Source organism: Coffea arabica, chromosome 4e (assembly GCF_036785885.1).
Source record: "Coffea arabica cultivar ET-39 chromosome 4e, Coffea Arabica ET-39 HiFi, whole genome shotgun sequence".
In the NCBI taxonomy this organism is placed as follows: Eukaryota; Viridiplantae; Streptophyta; class Magnoliopsida; order Gentianales; family Rubiaceae; genus Coffea; species Coffea arabica.
Window position 1 is genome coordinate 1,501,909 of NC_092317.1, and position 17,845 is coordinate 1,519,753.

Here is a 17,845-nt window from a genome sequence, read left to right on the forward strand (position 1 = left end):
TAATACTTTTTTACTTTTCTCACAAATCCCTTTACGTGAATAGTCGCTATAGATGCGGTAACTTTTATATAAATATATTCTTCATAATTTGACATTTTATTCATCAAGATACACACTTATTATATACTATTACCCTTTTCTCACTGTAATGCTAGCTGTTGTATCGTCTAAGAAGGTATATATATGGCTCGTTTATCATTTTTCTTTCTCTTGTTCACTTTCTTTTAAAAGTAAATACACCTGATAAGCAGATTGGATAGCTTTTTTTTTTTTCTTTTTTAATATACATTTCAAATTGTACGAATGTTTTTTTTTTTTGAGGGGGGGGGGGGGGGGGTAGGGATGGTGACCATTCCCTACGAAAGCATACATACATATGGGCTTGTTGTTGTTCATGCATGGACTCTGTACGTAATCAACTGATCATCTCATCTCAAGAGAGTGTAATTATTAGGTCGGAGATGCTTTTGGGAAATGTCAACCCAGGGAGTGTGGGTTTTCTTCCTTATTCAAGCCTTCGACAGAGAAAACACACTCGAGGGAATCATTACGCGGAGTGCTGCATGTACTCTGCTCTCACTCCACCATGACCATGCATATATGCTTCACGCAGATTTGGACTTAGTGCCAGTCAAATTCTGCAGACATTAATAATCTGTGGAAATTAGAGACTACTGATTCAGAGATTCAACTCAACAAGTGCGGGGGACAAAAACGATTGTAATTTTGTAAAAATAATACTCTCACCATCTCTTTCTTTATAAAGTTTTCAATTCTTCGACTGTGCAAGTGATAAAGAAAAAAAAAAGATAATGAGATAATAATGGCTGTTAATATTTTCCACAAATTTTGTAAATTGATAACTCAATAATTAACAGACTCTATTTACATAGTACTCCATAGTATTGAAAGATGAAGTTTGCGTCTCTCCACAATTATGCACGCTTAATTGAGCATTATGTGTCATAAGTATTTGATTGATTGGAGCACACTTAGGCCATGCAATGCAAAACAAGTCAATCAACTTGTCGCTTGTGTCATGAATTTCAGAGCTTGTAGAAGCACGTGGAAAGTACATCGAGAACAAACAAGACAAAGTATTTCGTGTTGATGATGTTTTGATTGACTGGATACAGAATATTTTACAGGGTAGTTAAATTTCTTGACACGCAGCATTGTCTATTCTAAATGCAAATGAAATTTGGGAAGGAAAAAAAAAGCGCCTTCAAAATAATAATATTATACTTGTTTGGATAGAGTATAATTTGAAATATTATCTGGAATAATTACTGTAACATTTTTTGTGATGTGATGTATGTGAGATAAAAATTGGTTGGAAATGTAAAAAGATGGATTGAAAAATGTGTTTACGATGCAAACGAAATATTATTATTTGAGATAAGGAGGTATCCAAACAAACCACCAATAAGAAATTCGTTAGGAAAGTGAATTTTTCAACACAAATACTTGTTTTGAGACAAAGGGTGGACTAGGTACACATCTTGATATTTTATTCACCATGCGTTACACAATTAATAACAAAGTATGTGTTTGGATACAAAATTATTTGGAATAAAATTTTTGTTTATATAAAAAGTCACTGTTACACTTTTTATAATGTGATATATGTGAAATAAGAAGATAATTGGATAGATTAAAAAAAAACAGTTAAAAAAATGTGATTATAAAATTAAATAATTTTTTTTTACAAATAACAACATATCCAAACAATCCAAATTTTGATGTGGAGCCCTCGTTGGCTTTGTAGACTGAAGATGGTATCACTAGTAAAGGAAGAAAGCTTGCCAGCTGTCCAGGGGCAAAGAGTAGCATTTCGGTCTCTCTTGAACGCAATCAAGCGTGACAAGCGAGAGCCGTCCACCCAATACGTTCAAGCTTACTTAGAACTAGAGGTGGCAAATCAACCCACTTAACTAAATTTACCCATACCCGTCCATGAATAGATGGGTATGGGTATCTTAAATTTTTGTATATGGGTATAAATGGGTTATCCAATAATACCCATTTATTAAATGGGTATTATTGGGTAACCCATCAAACCCAATTAACCCATTTAAAATTCTCTTCCCCTAAATCTCTTCTTTTCCCCCACCCATTTTTTTTCAAATTTTTCATTTTGTCATGATGTTAACTACTTTTGTTTTATTATTATTATTATTTGTTGGTTTTATTTTATTATTTTGTTTTCTCTTCGTTTGTTAACTTGCTCATTTTTCGGCATTACTAATTTATGATAAATTTGAACCTCTTTTCTTATCTTTCTAAAATGAAATTTTAAATTTATATACGGAAAAAATGTTAGGGGTTAAAAATTTTTGGATTAAATTTTTATATTAACTTTTATAGTACTTAGTTCAAATTTTTATATTCTTATTATTCAATTATTAAATAATATGTAATTTTGTGAAATAGAGTATAAATGAAAAAAATTTGGTAATTAGGCTTATTGAACATTATAAGTAAATATTTAAAACTAATGATGGATACAAAGAGCGGTATAAATTGATAACTTAGTTTGCAAAAATGAATTTAAATGAATTTATAAAAAATTAAAATAAATGGGTTATAAATGGGTAATTGGGTTACCCAATTCATTTTTTGACTTACCCATTTATACCCATCTAATTAAATGGGTATAAATGGGTTGACTCACTTATACCCATTACCCAACCCAAACCCGCCCAAGTCACCCATTTTGACACCTCTACTTAGAACTAGTAGAAAAATTAAAAATTTTCTTTTTTCTTTTCTTTTCTTTCCTTTTTTTTCCTTCCTCTTCTCCCTTCTCCTGCCTCCTCACACCAGACCTTTCTTCCCCCTCCTTTCCACCACATTGTCAACCAGTAACACTACCACTAGCGGGTGGTCATTGGTCGGCTGTGGTAGCGCCAGTGGAGGTGCAAGCCGTGATGGTGGTTTGAGGCAAGGAGGATGAAGAAGAAGAAAGAAAAGAAGAAAAGTTTTATGTATTTTTAGATATTTTGAAATGTGTAATTAAAAAACTTAAGAAAAACTTTGAAGTGTTTTTAGAAGTTAATGTAAATAAAATTGTAAAAAAACTTGCCTACTAAAAACAAGCCTAAAAAACATGCTTCCAAGTAGACCCGTCATTTTTTTTTCCTATTTAGTTGTAAAAACATAAATACAAATTTATCAGTCACTTCGTAATTTTGGCATCTTGATTCTTCCTGCATGACTTAATAGTCATGACAGAATTTTTTTTTTTAAATGTCTAATCATGTTAACATTACTAACCTTTCAAAGTAAGTTGCAAGAGAGTAAATAATACTAAACATAACCTCCAGAAAATGAAACAGCCCTTCTGGGCTTTAGGATATGGGTTTCCCTGTCTGCCAAAAGCTGGAGAAAGTGATAAAAGTTCTCAGATTTGGACTTTGAACAAGTTGTGGGCTGACACTTTTATCCAATCCCCAAAACCCATCCGTGCAATACACAATTGAGAAGAGTACTCTGATAACAGGAATCCTTTCCCCCAAGACCAGCCCAAAAAATATATATATTTATTAATGACATAGTTATGAATTTACATTTTTGACCTCAAGCCAAATTTGGATTTTTGGGAAAATGGCACCAAAAAGCATGAAGAATGGCGTTGAGACAGATTTTACATGAGATGAGATGAAAGATAGACTGCCCAAAAGACCCGGCAATGTTAGTCTTAGTAGCAGCAGCTGCACCAGTGGCAGTAGGAGGCCACCACCAGTAGCCGCCTCTGCCGGCGGAACAGTTATTAAACTTCTAACAATGGCGAGAAAACAGAGCCGCCGGAGAACTGCAATTTTCATCCTCGTGATTTGTTTTGCGGCCTTGGGAACTCTGGCGCCAGTATTTGCTCCTTTGCCTTCTTCTCTCTCTTCTCGCTCCAATTCTCATCACAACCTTAAAAAGGTAAAATTCACTTTACTTCTCTTTGAGTTTGCTTAATTAACGTCCTGATTTTTATGGTTAGAATATAATCTTGGCGTAATTAACTGTGATTAGAGTGATGGTCGAAGCTTCGAGATAGCGGATGACAAGTTCTGGAGAGATGGGGAGCAATTTCAGATAATTGGTGGGGACTTGCATTATTTTCGTGTTCTTCCCGAGGTAATTTTATTTGATCCTTTGTACACTAATACAGTCCGAACTTCGAAATTGTGACGGAAAGATTTAGATACTCGAAGTTTGGAGCTCAGAAATGATTTCAAATCTCTCTATCCTAGTTGTTATTGTTTTCAGACACTGTTACCTCACAGAATATTAAAACTGTAGAGTAAGACTAGTAGTAGTATCAGATAAATTTCATAACTATTGCATAAGTTGATTGAATTGCTAGTATGGAGCTTCAATTGCACAAGCTGTTAATTTTTCTTTTGAACTGTTGTTGTATGGGTTAGAAGAGTGAGTTTTGATTCGAATATTTGCTCTTATTCTATAAAGTCTTTTTTTTGTCAATTTTCATTTTTTATTTTTAAGTACTGGGAAGATAGACTGCTGAGAGCGAAGGCGTTGGGCTTGAATACCATTCAAACTTATGTTCCATGGAATTTGCACGAGCCAAGGCAAGGCGAATTGGTATTTGAGGGCATTGCAGATATAATTTCATTTCTGAAACTCTGCCACAAATTGAATTTACTGGTTATGCTTCGAGCTGGGCCTTATATATGTGGAGGTCAGTTTTGCAATTTCCTGTTTTGAAGTTTTTTGTTAAAATGTAGGTCTGGATCTTCTTTTAGCAACTTCGTCATCGCAGATCAAGTTTAAAGCGTTGCTTTTGCTTCTGAACATTTAGTACTGGTACAATATGGTAGATAGAATTACTAGTGTATTATTTCTTTTTTTTTTTGAATCCCTGGTTCTCACTTGGGGTGATTATCTTATGCAGAGTGGGATTTGGGTGGCTTTCCTGCATGGTTACTTGCCATTGAACCGGCACTTCGGCTGAGATCCTCTGACCCCCCTTTCCTTGAGTTGGTACGTCTCTATCAGTCATTTATAAATTGGCGAGGCAACATTTTTCCAGGGTGCATAAGATTTATAGCTTCTTATTCTCGTAGCTCAGCAGATATCATAAATTATGGTAAATCTACAAGATTGATGACTTAATGAACCACATGTCTTTTATTTCTGCAATTGTCTGGATTGATGAGAAAAAAGTATGTAGAGGAACAAAGTTCCTGCATAAAGTATTCGTGGCGTAAATTACATAGAACTGATGTCCGAGTCTTTTCATGAACTTCAATAGGAGCTCTTTGATATAAAAATTGATATACATCTATTTGTTTGATAATTTTGATGCATCTATTTCACATCTAGTTTCTAAAATCTGTTTCCATTTATAAAATAGGTTGACAGCTGGTGGAATATCCTACTTCCAAAAATGTCACCTCTTCTTTACACCAATGGAGGCCCTATCATTATGGTACAGGTGAGTGAAGCTCTTTTAAAGGATATTTTTTGGAATCAAGAAATAGAAGCCAATTAGGTATGAGTTGCAGGACCTATGTGTCCGGTGATATAGTTTTCCATTCATGGCAGAAATAGTGGAAGAAAACAAATCTGGGTATGCTCAACTGTTAGTAGCTATTTGGATAGTGGACATATAAAGGTTTTATGAACAGTCCAAAAAGAAGTCCTGGATACTTAATTTACAATGTCACTGCACCAATAGATAGCTTGGAAAGCCTAAATTTGACAGCATTTTCATTACTAACTCTTCTGTTACAAGTTTGATATCCTAAACTTCCATACTGAACACAGGCATTAACAAACTTCACTGCAAAGTTGTCAGTGTCCATCAAATGTTTCAATAATTCTCCGAACATATATATCGATACCAATTTTGGTCATTCTCCAGAGTGTCCTGAAAATCCTGATTTACCATCTCCACTTTGAAGTTTGACAGTCCTAGTAAAATGTGGTGTGTGAAAAATAACGTTTTCTTGATGCCACAAGATGCTTTCTTCTGCAGCCTCTTGTTCATTTAAATGATGCTGTATAGATTGGCCATTTCCTGATATGTAGAATATATGACAGATCGAAAATGAATTTGGTTCTTATGGGAATGACAAAGCTTACCTGCATCATTTGGTCAAATTAGCAAGAGGACACCTTGGAAATGATGTAATTCTGTAAGTTGTTTATTGTACTCGACTTCATGGTGATGCTGTAAGGTTATTCCACTATTTGGTTTTTCACTATATAGTGTTTATATTTGCTACAGTACACATATAGATAGGTTTTGCTTAACTTGAACTATTAAAGTGATTTGAAGTAAAATAAAAAGATAACAAAAAAAGTGGTTTGAAGTATTTGCTATGCCAGGATCACTGACTTTTAGTTTTACTGTCTTGGGCCAACTAATGGTAAGTTGATTGCTTGCAGGTATACAACAGATGGTGGTTCAAGGGAAACTCTTGAGAAAGGAACAATTTCTGGAGATGCTGTCTTTTCAGGTAAGGTTTCTCTTAACAACTAGAATTTATCCAAGTTGAAATTGCAATCTCTGTAAACTTAATATGTGTAGTTGATGTTGATAATGTATAAACCTTGCTTCCGTGTAGATTCTGTACTTCTGGTCTCTCTCACTCTCTCTCTCTCTCTCTCTCGGGTCATAAATAAGCTTGCTCTGCATCTGTAGCATCTTCGAAATTCTGTTGGTCAACTTATCAAAAAACAAAAAGACAAGATTTATTACTCTCTTGCCTTTTGACTTGAGAATTTTGGACAATTTTGATGTTTTTAATGAACTTTGTAGATTAGCATTGCTAGCACTGCCTATAGTTTGATTACTGGTTTTATGCATACAAGCTTTGTTAGTAAGTGATCATTGTTTTTTGCTTTAGCTGTGGACTTCACAACTGGGGATGATCCAAGGCCGATATTTGCCTTGCAAAAGAAGTTCAATGAGCCAGGGAAATCACCACCTCTTTCTGCGTGAGTATTTTGCTTTAGTTTGTGTGTTTTTCCGAACAGCTGTTCTCCATTACAGTGTAAATGTTATTTCTTCAGGGAATTTTATACTGGTTGGCTTGCACACTGGGGGGAGAAAATTGCAAGTACGAGTGCAACTTTCACTGCAGATTCCCTAGAAAAGATTTTGTCAATGAATGCGTCTGTTGTGCTTTATGTATAGTTCTAAACTCAGACCTGTTTTGTGTGCCCATTGCTACCTTATAGTGGAAAATTATTTTTCTGGTTTCCAGATGGCACATGGTGGAACAAACTTTGGATTTTACAATGGCGCCAATAGTGGTGCAGATGAGTCAGACTACAAGCCTGATCTTACATCTTATGACTATGTGAGCGAGATTTTGACCTATTCATTTCGATATTAAGCTGAGTTGATGAGTTCTTCCTCATGAAATTCCCATGGCTTTTCAATTAGGATGCACCTATTAGAGAATCTGGTGATGTGGATAATGCAAAGTACAAAGGTGAAGTTGAAACCTTGGCATCTTATAAATGTCCTTCAAGGATATCTCTGTAGAAAAGCATCCTTTTCCCGTTTTCTGTTTTGATATTTGATAAGATTGCATGGATATGAATGTTCATATATAATGGTCAAATGTCTGTAGACAGCATTTTTTTTGCAACTGCAGAGATATGTATCTAAAGGGTGACAAGTGATTAATTGGGATGATATGATCTTGAAAATTATCTTTCTCGTAGTTTGGTGATTCTGGACCATGGTGCACAGGTTGTTCCTGGTGCATCTCCCCTCCTTTTCCCCTTCGTCTTCCCTTTTTTTTTTTGGGAGAGGGGTTGCTGATACATATTTGAATGCTTTATCCACAGATTACTACTTTTCCTCATTCTTTCTCTTGTACCAAAAGAAAGAGTAATCTTGGGTTACCTACACCATCCCTCCGAAGAAAATTCTTTTCTATGTATATTCAATAAAGCTATTGTTTTCTTAATAAAGCTGCCTGGTAGAATAAATCTGTTCTTTCCTGAATAAATCTGAATGGTACTGCTTTCAGCTCTACAAAGAGTTATTTCAAAGTATACCGTGGAAGAGCCCACTTCAGTTCCTCCTGATAATCAAAGAGCCACATATGGACGTATAGAGTTACAGAAGTCAGCTTTCCTTTTTGATATAGTTGACTATCCAGAACTCATTTCAGTAGTTGAATCTGAAATCCCACTATCAATGGAGTCTGTCGGTCAGGTAGACTACAGTGAAGTTACTTTTTGCTTAAAATGCTTTTGTTATTGGTTCTTCCATTTAGTCAAATGGTGGATGATATGCTGCTTGTTTGCAATTTAATCTTACATTTCAGATGTTTGGCTTTGTACTATATGCATCTGAGTACACCTCAAAAGGCAATAGAAGTGTGTTGTCCATACCAAAGGTAAGCCCTTATTGCTTGTACTTGCAAGGCTTAAGTTAGTGGCCCTGTCTTGGTTCCTAGCTCTCTGTGAGTCTAAAGGTGCTTTTTGCCTTAAAAACTCCATATATCATTTACAATTGACACAAATTAAGGAAGTTGAACATTACCAAAAAAAACCCTTATGGTAATGACTCCATGTTCCGTCCTATTGCAGGTGCATGACAGAGCTCAAGTGTTTATATCATGTACTTCTGACGATAACAGGAAAAGACCAATTTACATTGGCACCATCTCAAGAGGGTCAAATCGAGCCATTGATCTTCCTCATTTTAATTGTGTCTCCCGAACAAAACTATATATTTTGGTACAGATTCTCTCTCTCTCTCTCTCTCTTGTCATCTGTTGGAGGCAGGTTTCTTTCTGATCACTGGTATTAACTAGAACCAGAATCTGCTTGGTTTTCTGTTTCTTTAAGGTTCTTCAATACTATGTGAAGTTTATACATCAGCTTATGTAGCGTTCTTCTTCCTGTCCATTACATGCATACTATTTGATGTCTGTATTGCTGAGGAAGTACATACTATTTGATGCATTCTCAGTTTATATGTCAGCATATGAAGTTTATACTATTTGAGGTCTGTATTGCTGAGGATATTTTCGGATTTTGCAATCAGCTAATTAGCTCAGTTTGGTCGCTAACAAATAATGCCAAAGTGGTGATTAGACATTGTGATTTGCTTCTCTGTGGTTGTGCTAAAATGTATGCTTCTGTCACGAATTGAAATGGTAATATTAATCATGTATGATTTTAACTTGTATATACCGCTAGAAAACCTTTAGAGCCCATTTTTTTAATCAATAAAGCACTTACATGATGGAACAGTGCACCCTCTTTTAGTTTTGTTTTCATACTGCTTTTTCCAGTATTGTTTTTGGCATCAATGGTATGTTGTGATTTTCAGTTTGTTAACGCATATCTGTATTTGTAGGTTGAAAATATGGGTCGTCTGAATTATGGGCCATACATATTTGACAAGAAGGTAGAAATTCCTATGCTCCAATGAATCTTTAGTTTGATAATTTCTATGCCCTTCAGTGTAGTTTAGCTGGTGTTCTATTCTCATGATTCACCTGATGCTTTATATGCATTTTCAAACTTATGCAAAAATATTAATTATGGGTGGAGCTTTGTGCTTTAGGAATAATTTTGAAGCATGTTATTAGTGTTAAACTTGAAACTCTTACTAAAACATTGCTAGTTATGAATGCATTTTTTGCTTTTTGTAGCTTTAACCTTCTTTACTTGCCTCTCATGTTATGTTGTGTAAACGACCGAAATACTCTCTCGGTGACTTTCATATTGTAGCCAGTCACAGAAATTATATGACTTGGTCATTGTTTGTTAGGATTGTTGGAGGAGAAATAAGATGGGCTGATTAATTAAGCAAATAGAGAACCGGAGTTATTCGCACTTTTGATATCTGTTCTTCATGTGTCATTTGAGAAACAAACATTTTGCCCCTAATCAATGTGCCTGATCATGCATATGTTGTGAGGTTACCCGTGTGAATTTAAAGTGCCATGTTTGGAGTATTGGTACTCGGTGATATGGGTCAGTCATGAAAAGGCCCATGGTTCATAAAATGTGTAGTTTCTTCTTGGTGCTAATTTGTTTTTGGACAAAAAGTCATTAATGGAGTATTCTGTGCTGCAGGGCATTTTATCTTCTGTTTATGTGGGTGGAAGGCCTTTGTTTAAGTGGAGAATGCTTTCAATTCCTTTTCACAACCTAAATGAAGGCCGAAAAATCTCTTCCATTGTTTCAGATGCATATTCCAAGTTCATTAAAGTATCTTCACTCGAAGATCTGAATTATAGAAGACATAGTAAGTTGTAATTATTTAGATATCTGAATGCAAAAACTATATATTGCAGGAAGCAAGTGATGTACATTTAGCATCTATAGAATTTCAAAGCATGATAAGATTGAGAGCATTGCAAAGCGAATAGCGGCTTATTACCACCTGCATATTGTGCAGGGGATAATCTGGAGCCAACTTTCTACACGGGTCGATTTGCTATTGACCAAGTCAAAGACACGTACCTTTCTTTCAATGGGTGGAGTAAGGGGATTGCTTTTGTTAATGAATTTAATATTGGGCGATATTGGCCGGTAAAACATTCTTTGTTTAATTTATTGTCTTCTATTTCTTCTCACATTAATGTTGCTTGAGAATTCTTGAAAGCAAAATCTTCTGTTTGATCTTTTGCAGTCAGTTGGACCACAGTGTAACCTATACGTCCCAGCTCCAATACTTCGAGAGGGGGAAAATGTTGTGGTATTAAATCTCCCTACTTCATTTACCCATCCAGTAAAAGAGACATTGTCTTTATGAATTCACTTAAATGAGAAAACACAGGGAAAAAGTGCATGCTTATGAAGTAATTGCTCTATTTCCTGTCTGGTATTACTTCATATCTTTTTCTTTCTTCAACTTCTTAGCTACTTGAATGCAGTTAATGTTTTGTTCATTTTTTTTATGGTCTCTTTATTGCACATCTGGCTAGTAGGCAGAATATGGGATGGTTAATTGATTCGTACTTCTGCTTTAATTCTTTTTCCAAAAACATTTTACGTTTATGTTTCTGCTATATGATTGTTTCCCATAAACTATTACTTTCAGATTTCATTGACCAGACTGTGCTGCTGAAGCACTTTAATGATTTTGATGCAACCATCATGTTGTTGTCTTGACTTCATTCAGGTTATTCTGGAGTTAGAGTCTGCGAGCTCCAAGCTTTCTTTGAGCTCAACTGACCGGCCAGACTTCACTTGTGGTTCAATTGGTTGAAGATTGAATTAAGATACCGATATATGAGTTTCCTGATGACGGCGGGGTACTGAAGATGGTAGAATGGATCATGTGTAGGAGAAATATTTTTGGCTGTTTAGTGCCTGAAGAGTTCAAGGAACTCTGCATATGGCCTAAACAGAAAATCTTCCAACCAGCAGTGTACATAAAAATGAGAGGAGAAAGTGGAAACCTACTTGTTCAGATGAAGGAGAGGGAGAGAGTTCTTGCAGTCAGCCAATACTACGCAACTTCGTAAGTGCCTCGTTGGGAAAAAATAGCTACGTGTGCTTCCAAGTGTTGGCTTTTATCAAATACATCTGTATCTGTATTTCTTGCTTACATCTGCAATGTAGCGTGCTGGTTGAGGAATTTGATCATTGTTTGGGCATTGTCCTATTCAAACGACTTTGTTGCCAATTTCTTTTGAGAAGTAATGGTTCTATTGCAAGTTCCGTTTCCCCGTCACAGTTCAATTTTCAAACTCTCAAACTCTCTTTCTTGGAGCAGAATGTTGGAGGCTCAAGATTCAAGACCGGAGATGTCTGGAGACTTCTTGTTCAGAAACATGATGCCATTTTGTGGCGTAAACATCTGTATATTTTTTTTTCTGTAATTGGAAATGGATTAGATGCTTCCTCAAACGGATAAGATCATGTTATAGGACATCTTTGGGGTAAACATGGGTTAATGACAGAAATCAATAGCCGCGGCATATACTACGATGCGTTCCACTTAATGCGGTATTAGTGCTTTAAGCCGCTACGATTTTTGTAGTCTGGGTTTTTTCAGAGTCCACCGTGTACATTAAGCACCCAAGCCCTTCCCCTTCCAAGATGTTAAGGAGAAATCTGGAGACAATAATAATAAAGCTTTTACTTTGAGCTACTAAATTACCAACTGATCATTGGAATGTGTTAGGAACAGTGTGAATTCATTTCCGTCCTCCGCCCATGAAAGAAAATAGCATGTCCATAGCTACCAAGAACATTCCGGCAAAATCCAAAATCAAATTACAAGACAACATGATATGAACAACTGCAGGACTACAAGATGTATGATTTGATTATCACTCGTACCCAAAGCTATGAAGAACTTTATTTCAGTGCATTCATATTATTATTGCAGTGTACAAGTTTCGCAAGGCCAAAACTTTCCAAGAAACTAACAGGGAATTCATCGCTTTACCTAACACACAAGGTCCATCTACAACCAAAGTCATTTTGATGGCTGTTTAGGAGAATCCTTTGATTCCTGCTTTGACCCTGACCTGGCTGCAGTTGCTGCAGCTGTCACGGCAGCAGCAGCTGCACCTACTTTTACACCACCTGCAGCTTTAAGAGCACCCGCAATTTTTGCAAATGCAGCTACTCCACCAACAAGGATAGCTCTTAGGGCAACTGTTGGTTTTATCGTCATAATGGTCTACCTGAGAAAAAGAATGCAGGTATTGCAATTCAAGCAGGTATATGTGAAATAGGACAAAAGATTTTGTAACAACCACCAAGGATAAATATAATAGAAGCTGAAATCACATGCAAGAAAGGTTAAAGCTGAAATCACATGCAAGACAAGATTATGTACCAAGTAAAGCTTTCCATACAATAACAGGAGAGAGCAGTTATCACATTGAGCAAAAAAGGAGTAGTCATATGACTCAAAAGATGCCAAAGTACTATTCAGGCAAACATAGTCCTGGGAGACCATTGCTAGTGGCTTGCTTAACCTTCTTCAAAAAGCATTCACAGCATGAGAAGAGATGTATTCTTACAGAACTAGTATAAGATTCACTGTCTACCATTGCCACCAACAGGCAATAGCTATAGACTATAAGAATCAACACAGTTCCTTTTTTTTTTTTCTTGCTCGTTGAGGAAAAGTTGCAAAGACAAATTGTCAAGTAATGTTCTGCTGTAAATTAAGATGGGTAAATTACTCAAAACCTGAAAACAACAGTCTTGGACAATTCTTAGACATATCCAATGAATGACTAGAGACTTCAGTAAGAGTGAAAGAACCACATGTTCTGACCTTCCTCTGTTTGAATGTGATGATATATTGTGCCTAATTTAGAGAACCTGCTCTAGTAAACTCCTGTAGATGAGGCATTAATGCCTCTTGCTGCAGCCTAGCAAGTTCCTTTTACATCTCATCACTGAAAATCCAAACAACCTAGCCAGCTCGTATTATTTTACCAGAGAAACAAAAAACAAGACAACCCCTTCACTCACAAAGCAAGATGATCATGGAATTCCCAAATGAAAACTATTACCCCTTTGCCATATTTTTTCTCCTCCGACTTCCCAACCACATATGCTTAAAAGTAAGCACCACTGCAATTGACTGATGCACTTGCAATGCGTGAGACACAAAAGTAGTATGGCCTAGCAATGTATTAATAGGCCAGAAGCACTATAAATATGCCCAACAACTTGGATTTGGACTTGAAAGTCTTAAAATGGTTATACTTGGGTAATTTCGTTTTAACAAGTTAAGCAATGTAGTACTCATGATTGCCGCACCTTTGCTCGCATCAATATATGCGCAGGGCAACAACCTCTATAGTCCATAAAGCTAGATCAACATAACAAAATCTTGCGATCCTTAAACTAAGAAACAAAGATTCAAACTTCGATACCAATTGCTTGCAATAAAACAGTATTTTCTGCCTTTTAATCCTTCCCAGAGCCAGAGCTCAAGATTAACACTTTTCAGCTTCAATCAACTTTTACATCATATCCCATTACTCAGCTCTAATGTGGTACCAGTATAATCTAACAGAAGTTGGCAACTCAAAAAAAAAAAAAGAAAAAGAAAAAAAAACACACACACACACACACATAAATGCACTGGGTAATTACGCAGTAAAATCAGTGTTGCTTGGCATTTCAGATGAGCTGTTAAATCTCATCTTATTTTAGCTGTATTCTCAAAGTTATTTTCAAGTACACAGCATCTATTTCCTGAATAAATGTTATACATAAAGAACACCATATGGAAACCCAAAAAAGGAGAGCTTCAAAGTTTCTATCAAGTTTACATAAAAATTGAATCTTCAACGTTATAATCGAACCTGAAATATCTGAAACTGGAGGGCCTCCACTAATTCTTCCGACGCTATGTAGATGAAAGAGAGGGAGAAGCTTTCACTGCTTTCCCTTTGGCCACCGTTTGGCCTTTGCCCTTCTCTCTCGGAAATGGAGTGGAGGTGAGCAAATGTCAGAGGGGACTCGCAGACGTCGGCGTTTAGTGACTCTTTTGGATTATATTCCAGTGCCCAAGATTTTATACATCATCGCCCTTTGCCCCTCGGAAGTTTCTCAAATTCCGGTCAACTTCGATTCTTGACTTGGAAAATGCATTTTTGCCTTTTGGTTTTAATGAGGTAAAATAAAACCAAGTTAGACAAAGCTCAATTTTATATGGCGTTTCTTATCTTTTTGGATAAAGAAAATAGTAATGCATTCTACTTAGTTTGGAGCAAACTAGACAGACTTGAATATGTAAATTAGTCGAATTACATGTGTTTCTTGTCTTTAATATTAATATTTGTAGTTAAAAGTTGAATTGTAAATTTTAGTAGGAGAAAATTATGTTGCCTGTGATAAATGATTAAGCCACCTATTAGAAGAGGATTAAACAAAACTATGAAAAATAGCCGACTCCCACGAATAAATCATAAATATGGAAACATGATAATTACCAACAAGAAGACCAGTACTTTTATACAATAGGAGACAGAAGTTAGTTTTGGAAGAAGAAATCAAAATTAAGAGATGACTTTGCATAATGCACCTTTTAATAGTTGTTGTTCTTGCACCTAATTATTATTAGCCAGGCTCTGGACTGTGAGACATCCTTTTGTTCTACTACTGTTATAAGTATTATTTTAACTCATCCAAAAGTCCTCGAGAATCGATTTGTAAAGATAGTATCACAAAATCCTTTTTAATAGTTCTGCACAAGGAATAGAAATTTTCTTCAACAAGGTTGTTGATTAGTACTTAAAGCGATTAATATCATACCCTATACATACATATACATATTCAAGTTAGCACTATATATATATATATATCTTTTTTTATCAATTGTCATCCCTACTCCTATTCCAATCAGGGGAGGCTCAACTGAGCCTACGGGAGACCGATAAGGACAGAACCACCACCGGACCAGACTGGTGCACATCTGAATTTGAAGAAGAGCCATGAGAGTGGCAAAACCTTAAGGGCTTGGTGGTGGCCACCAGCCCAAGAGCCGGTGGTTATATATCTTCTTGTTTCCCTCTTGGATGGAAATGTTTGACATGCCAATTGACCAACTTGGCAAAACTTTCCCGACTATTATTGATCATTAATCTCACACACATACACACACACACATGCATGCATGTCAGTCATTCAATGGAATGGTTGTTTCCTGATATTCCTCACAAACTTGTCAACCAACCCTTAAATCTCTCACCATTTTTACCATTTCATCTTGTGTTTCTTCCAAACGAGAAAAGAAGGGAGAAGCACCCAAAAGAAAGCCAAGATCAAGAAAGCTTTCGTTTCCATCCCCGCCGGAGACGCAGCCGAAATCTCACACTCCTAAAAAGGAGAAAACATGCATAACACCAACGTCCCCATTGCAAGGGTTAACACCACCCAGGCTTGCGCTGCTTGTAAGTACCAACGCAGGAAGTGCGCTCCTGACTGCATTCTGGCCCCTTATTTTCCTCATGATCGCCAAAGACAATTCCTCAATGCCCATAAATTATTTGGAGTTAGCAACATCACCAAGATAATACGTATACTCGATCAACCTGAGAAAGACGCTGCCATGCGAACCATCATATTCCAATCCGATGTGCGTGCAAGTGATCCCGTTGGTGGGTGTTATCGGATCATACGCCAGCTACAGCGCCAAATCGAATACACAAAGCTCGAGCTCGACTTCGTTCTTCATCAGCTCGCCCTGTGTCGAGCCCAAGCTCAAGCTCAAGCTCAAGTTCAGGCTCATCAACACCAACGCCAGCAGCAAATGTTAGTGCCGGCCGAGGATGCTACGGATTCCACTAGCCAATATTGTGACATGTTTGGCGCCGATCCTTTGGGTTCGTACGAGCAGTTACACATAAATTATCATCATCTACAACCTCAACCTCCTCTCGACCAATACATTATCCAAAATGACAACAATGTCGCCTTGCAAGAAGTCGCTACGAATTCTTGGGGTATGCAGGGATCTTCATCGTCATCAATGATGCCCGTCACAACCAAGCAACATTCTGCTAATGACTGCAACGATTTCAAGCCACTGTTTGATGGCATATCGGATGATCCACACGACTTCAGATTTGAATCTGAAGAACCGATTGATCATCGCAGGTTTGTACTCAAAAAACTTGTGGATATGTTTATATATCGATGCTACAAAATCAGTACTAATATTTATAAGAAACTACTATGCGTGTGTGTATATGACCGACCATTAAATTGGATGCAAGTGAATGTACGCGTGTGTGTGTACATGTTTCACCAGCTTAGAAATGGCAGAGTGTATCCAGAAGATCGAAATATCCGTTATTAGATTAGGTAGGAAATGATCACCAAATATGGACATCACAACCGGACATTATAACCAACAAGTATCCAAGATTCCAAACCCAAATTTCTTGACAGAGACCTCAGCAAAAACCAAGCTAAGCGCAATGAAAAGCCCCAATCTCCAGTATGTTACATGTAGCTGTATAGTAGAATTTTTCCAATGGCCAAAATAACAAGAAAGATAAGATGATTAGGCAGTCTGTTTGCTGATAAACAAAAGGGGATTAGGCCACCTAGCATATGTATTAGAGAAGAACAATGTGGGGCAAAATGTATAGAACAAGAAAATATGCCTCTTTATTTTTGGAAAATTTTCATCTCATTAATCATGTATGCCTCTTTTTTTTTTTTTTTTTTTTGCCTCTTTATTCCTTCTTCTACCTTTCTTGGTTAATTGATAAATCCCTTTTTTTTTTTTTTTGATAGCGATGAGCAAGCAATGTTAAAAGGTGACCAAGCGGCTCTAAAGGAAGATGAAAGTTCATTCCATTGTGTTAGAGATCACCATGATCTCAAAGGTGCTCACTCATTGTTTACCCTCACCAAATGTAATACTTGAAATTGCTGTCTGCAAACTTTTGCGGAAGAGTTTCAAGTTCGTAAATAGTCTACCATAGAATGTGGCATAGCCTATCGCTGTTTGGTGAATACCATTAAGAAATTTGTTGTAGCCCTCAGATATAAAGTTTACACACTAAAGAGGAAATAAGATTTCCATTTTTTCGTTCCTTGGAGAAAATTTAGCGAATATTTTCATTGCATAGTATATCAAAACGATCAAAGTCTTTTGTGGTATGGGAAACACTAAAGAATTATTCTCCACCCCAGGCCAGATAGGCAAATATAGTTGCATTTATTTAGAAAGCAATTTCCTCTCTTGCACGTGAGACAATCTTTTGCAAACCACACCCCCCCCCCCCTCTTTTACTTTCCAAATGTTTAGCTAATGACATCTTGATAGAGTTCTGTCTTCGTATATTGAATTCTGTAGTGACTATGCCACATCATTATCAGGAAACAACCATCAGCGACTCCTCCTTTCTCCCCTAAC

General features: G+C 36.5%; 3 protein-coding genes across 3 annotated transcripts; 2 read left to right on the plus strand and 1 right to left on the minus strand.

Moving 5' to 3' along the window:
• Positions 1 to 3,621: 3,621 nt before the first annotated feature.
• Positions 3,622 to 11,945, plus strand: LOC113742002 (beta-galactosidase 17). The gene is made up of 19 exons (XM_027269680.2): positions 3,622 to 3,930; positions 4,024 to 4,128; positions 4,498 to 4,693; positions 4,907 to 4,995; positions 5,369 to 5,449; positions 6,058 to 6,152; positions 6,406 to 6,476; positions 6,867 to 6,957; positions 7,033 to 7,150; positions 7,227 to 7,322; positions 7,409 to 7,457; positions 8,004 to 8,191; positions 8,304 to 8,375; positions 8,569 to 8,718; positions 9,344 to 9,394; positions 10,069 to 10,240; positions 10,394 to 10,527; positions 10,628 to 10,693; positions 11,120 to 11,945. The coding sequence occupies exons 1-19, from the start codon at positions 3,661 to 3,663 to the stop codon at positions 11,204 to 11,206; spliced, it is 2,181 nt and encodes a 726-aa protein (XP_027125481.1). The 5' UTR covers positions 3,622 to 3,660; the 3' UTR covers positions 11,207 to 11,945.
• Positions 11,946 to 12,196: 251 nt separating this feature from the next.
• LOC113742003 (uncharacterized) lies at positions 12,197 to 14,420 on the minus strand. The gene is made up of 2 exons (XM_027269681.2): positions 14,280 to 14,420; positions 12,197 to 12,635 (listed from the first exon to the last, which is right to left on the minus strand). Exon 2 carries the CDS (start codon positions 12,623 to 12,625, stop codon positions 12,425 to 12,427), a length of 201 nt encoding a protein of 66 aa, XP_027125482.1. The 5' UTR covers positions 12,626 to 12,635; positions 14,280 to 14,420; the 3' UTR covers positions 12,197 to 12,424.
• Positions 14,421 to 15,811: 1,391 nt separating this feature from the next.
• LOC140005816 (LOB domain-containing protein 22-like) lies at positions 15,812 to 17,844 on the plus strand. The gene is made up of 3 exons (XM_072046775.1): positions 15,812 to 16,575; positions 17,221 to 17,312; positions 17,786 to 17,844. Exons 1-3 carry the CDS (start codon positions 15,812 to 15,814, stop codon positions 17,842 to 17,844), a joined length of 915 nt encoding a protein of 304 aa, XP_071902876.1.
• The last annotated feature ends 1 nt before the right edge of the window (position 17,845 follows it).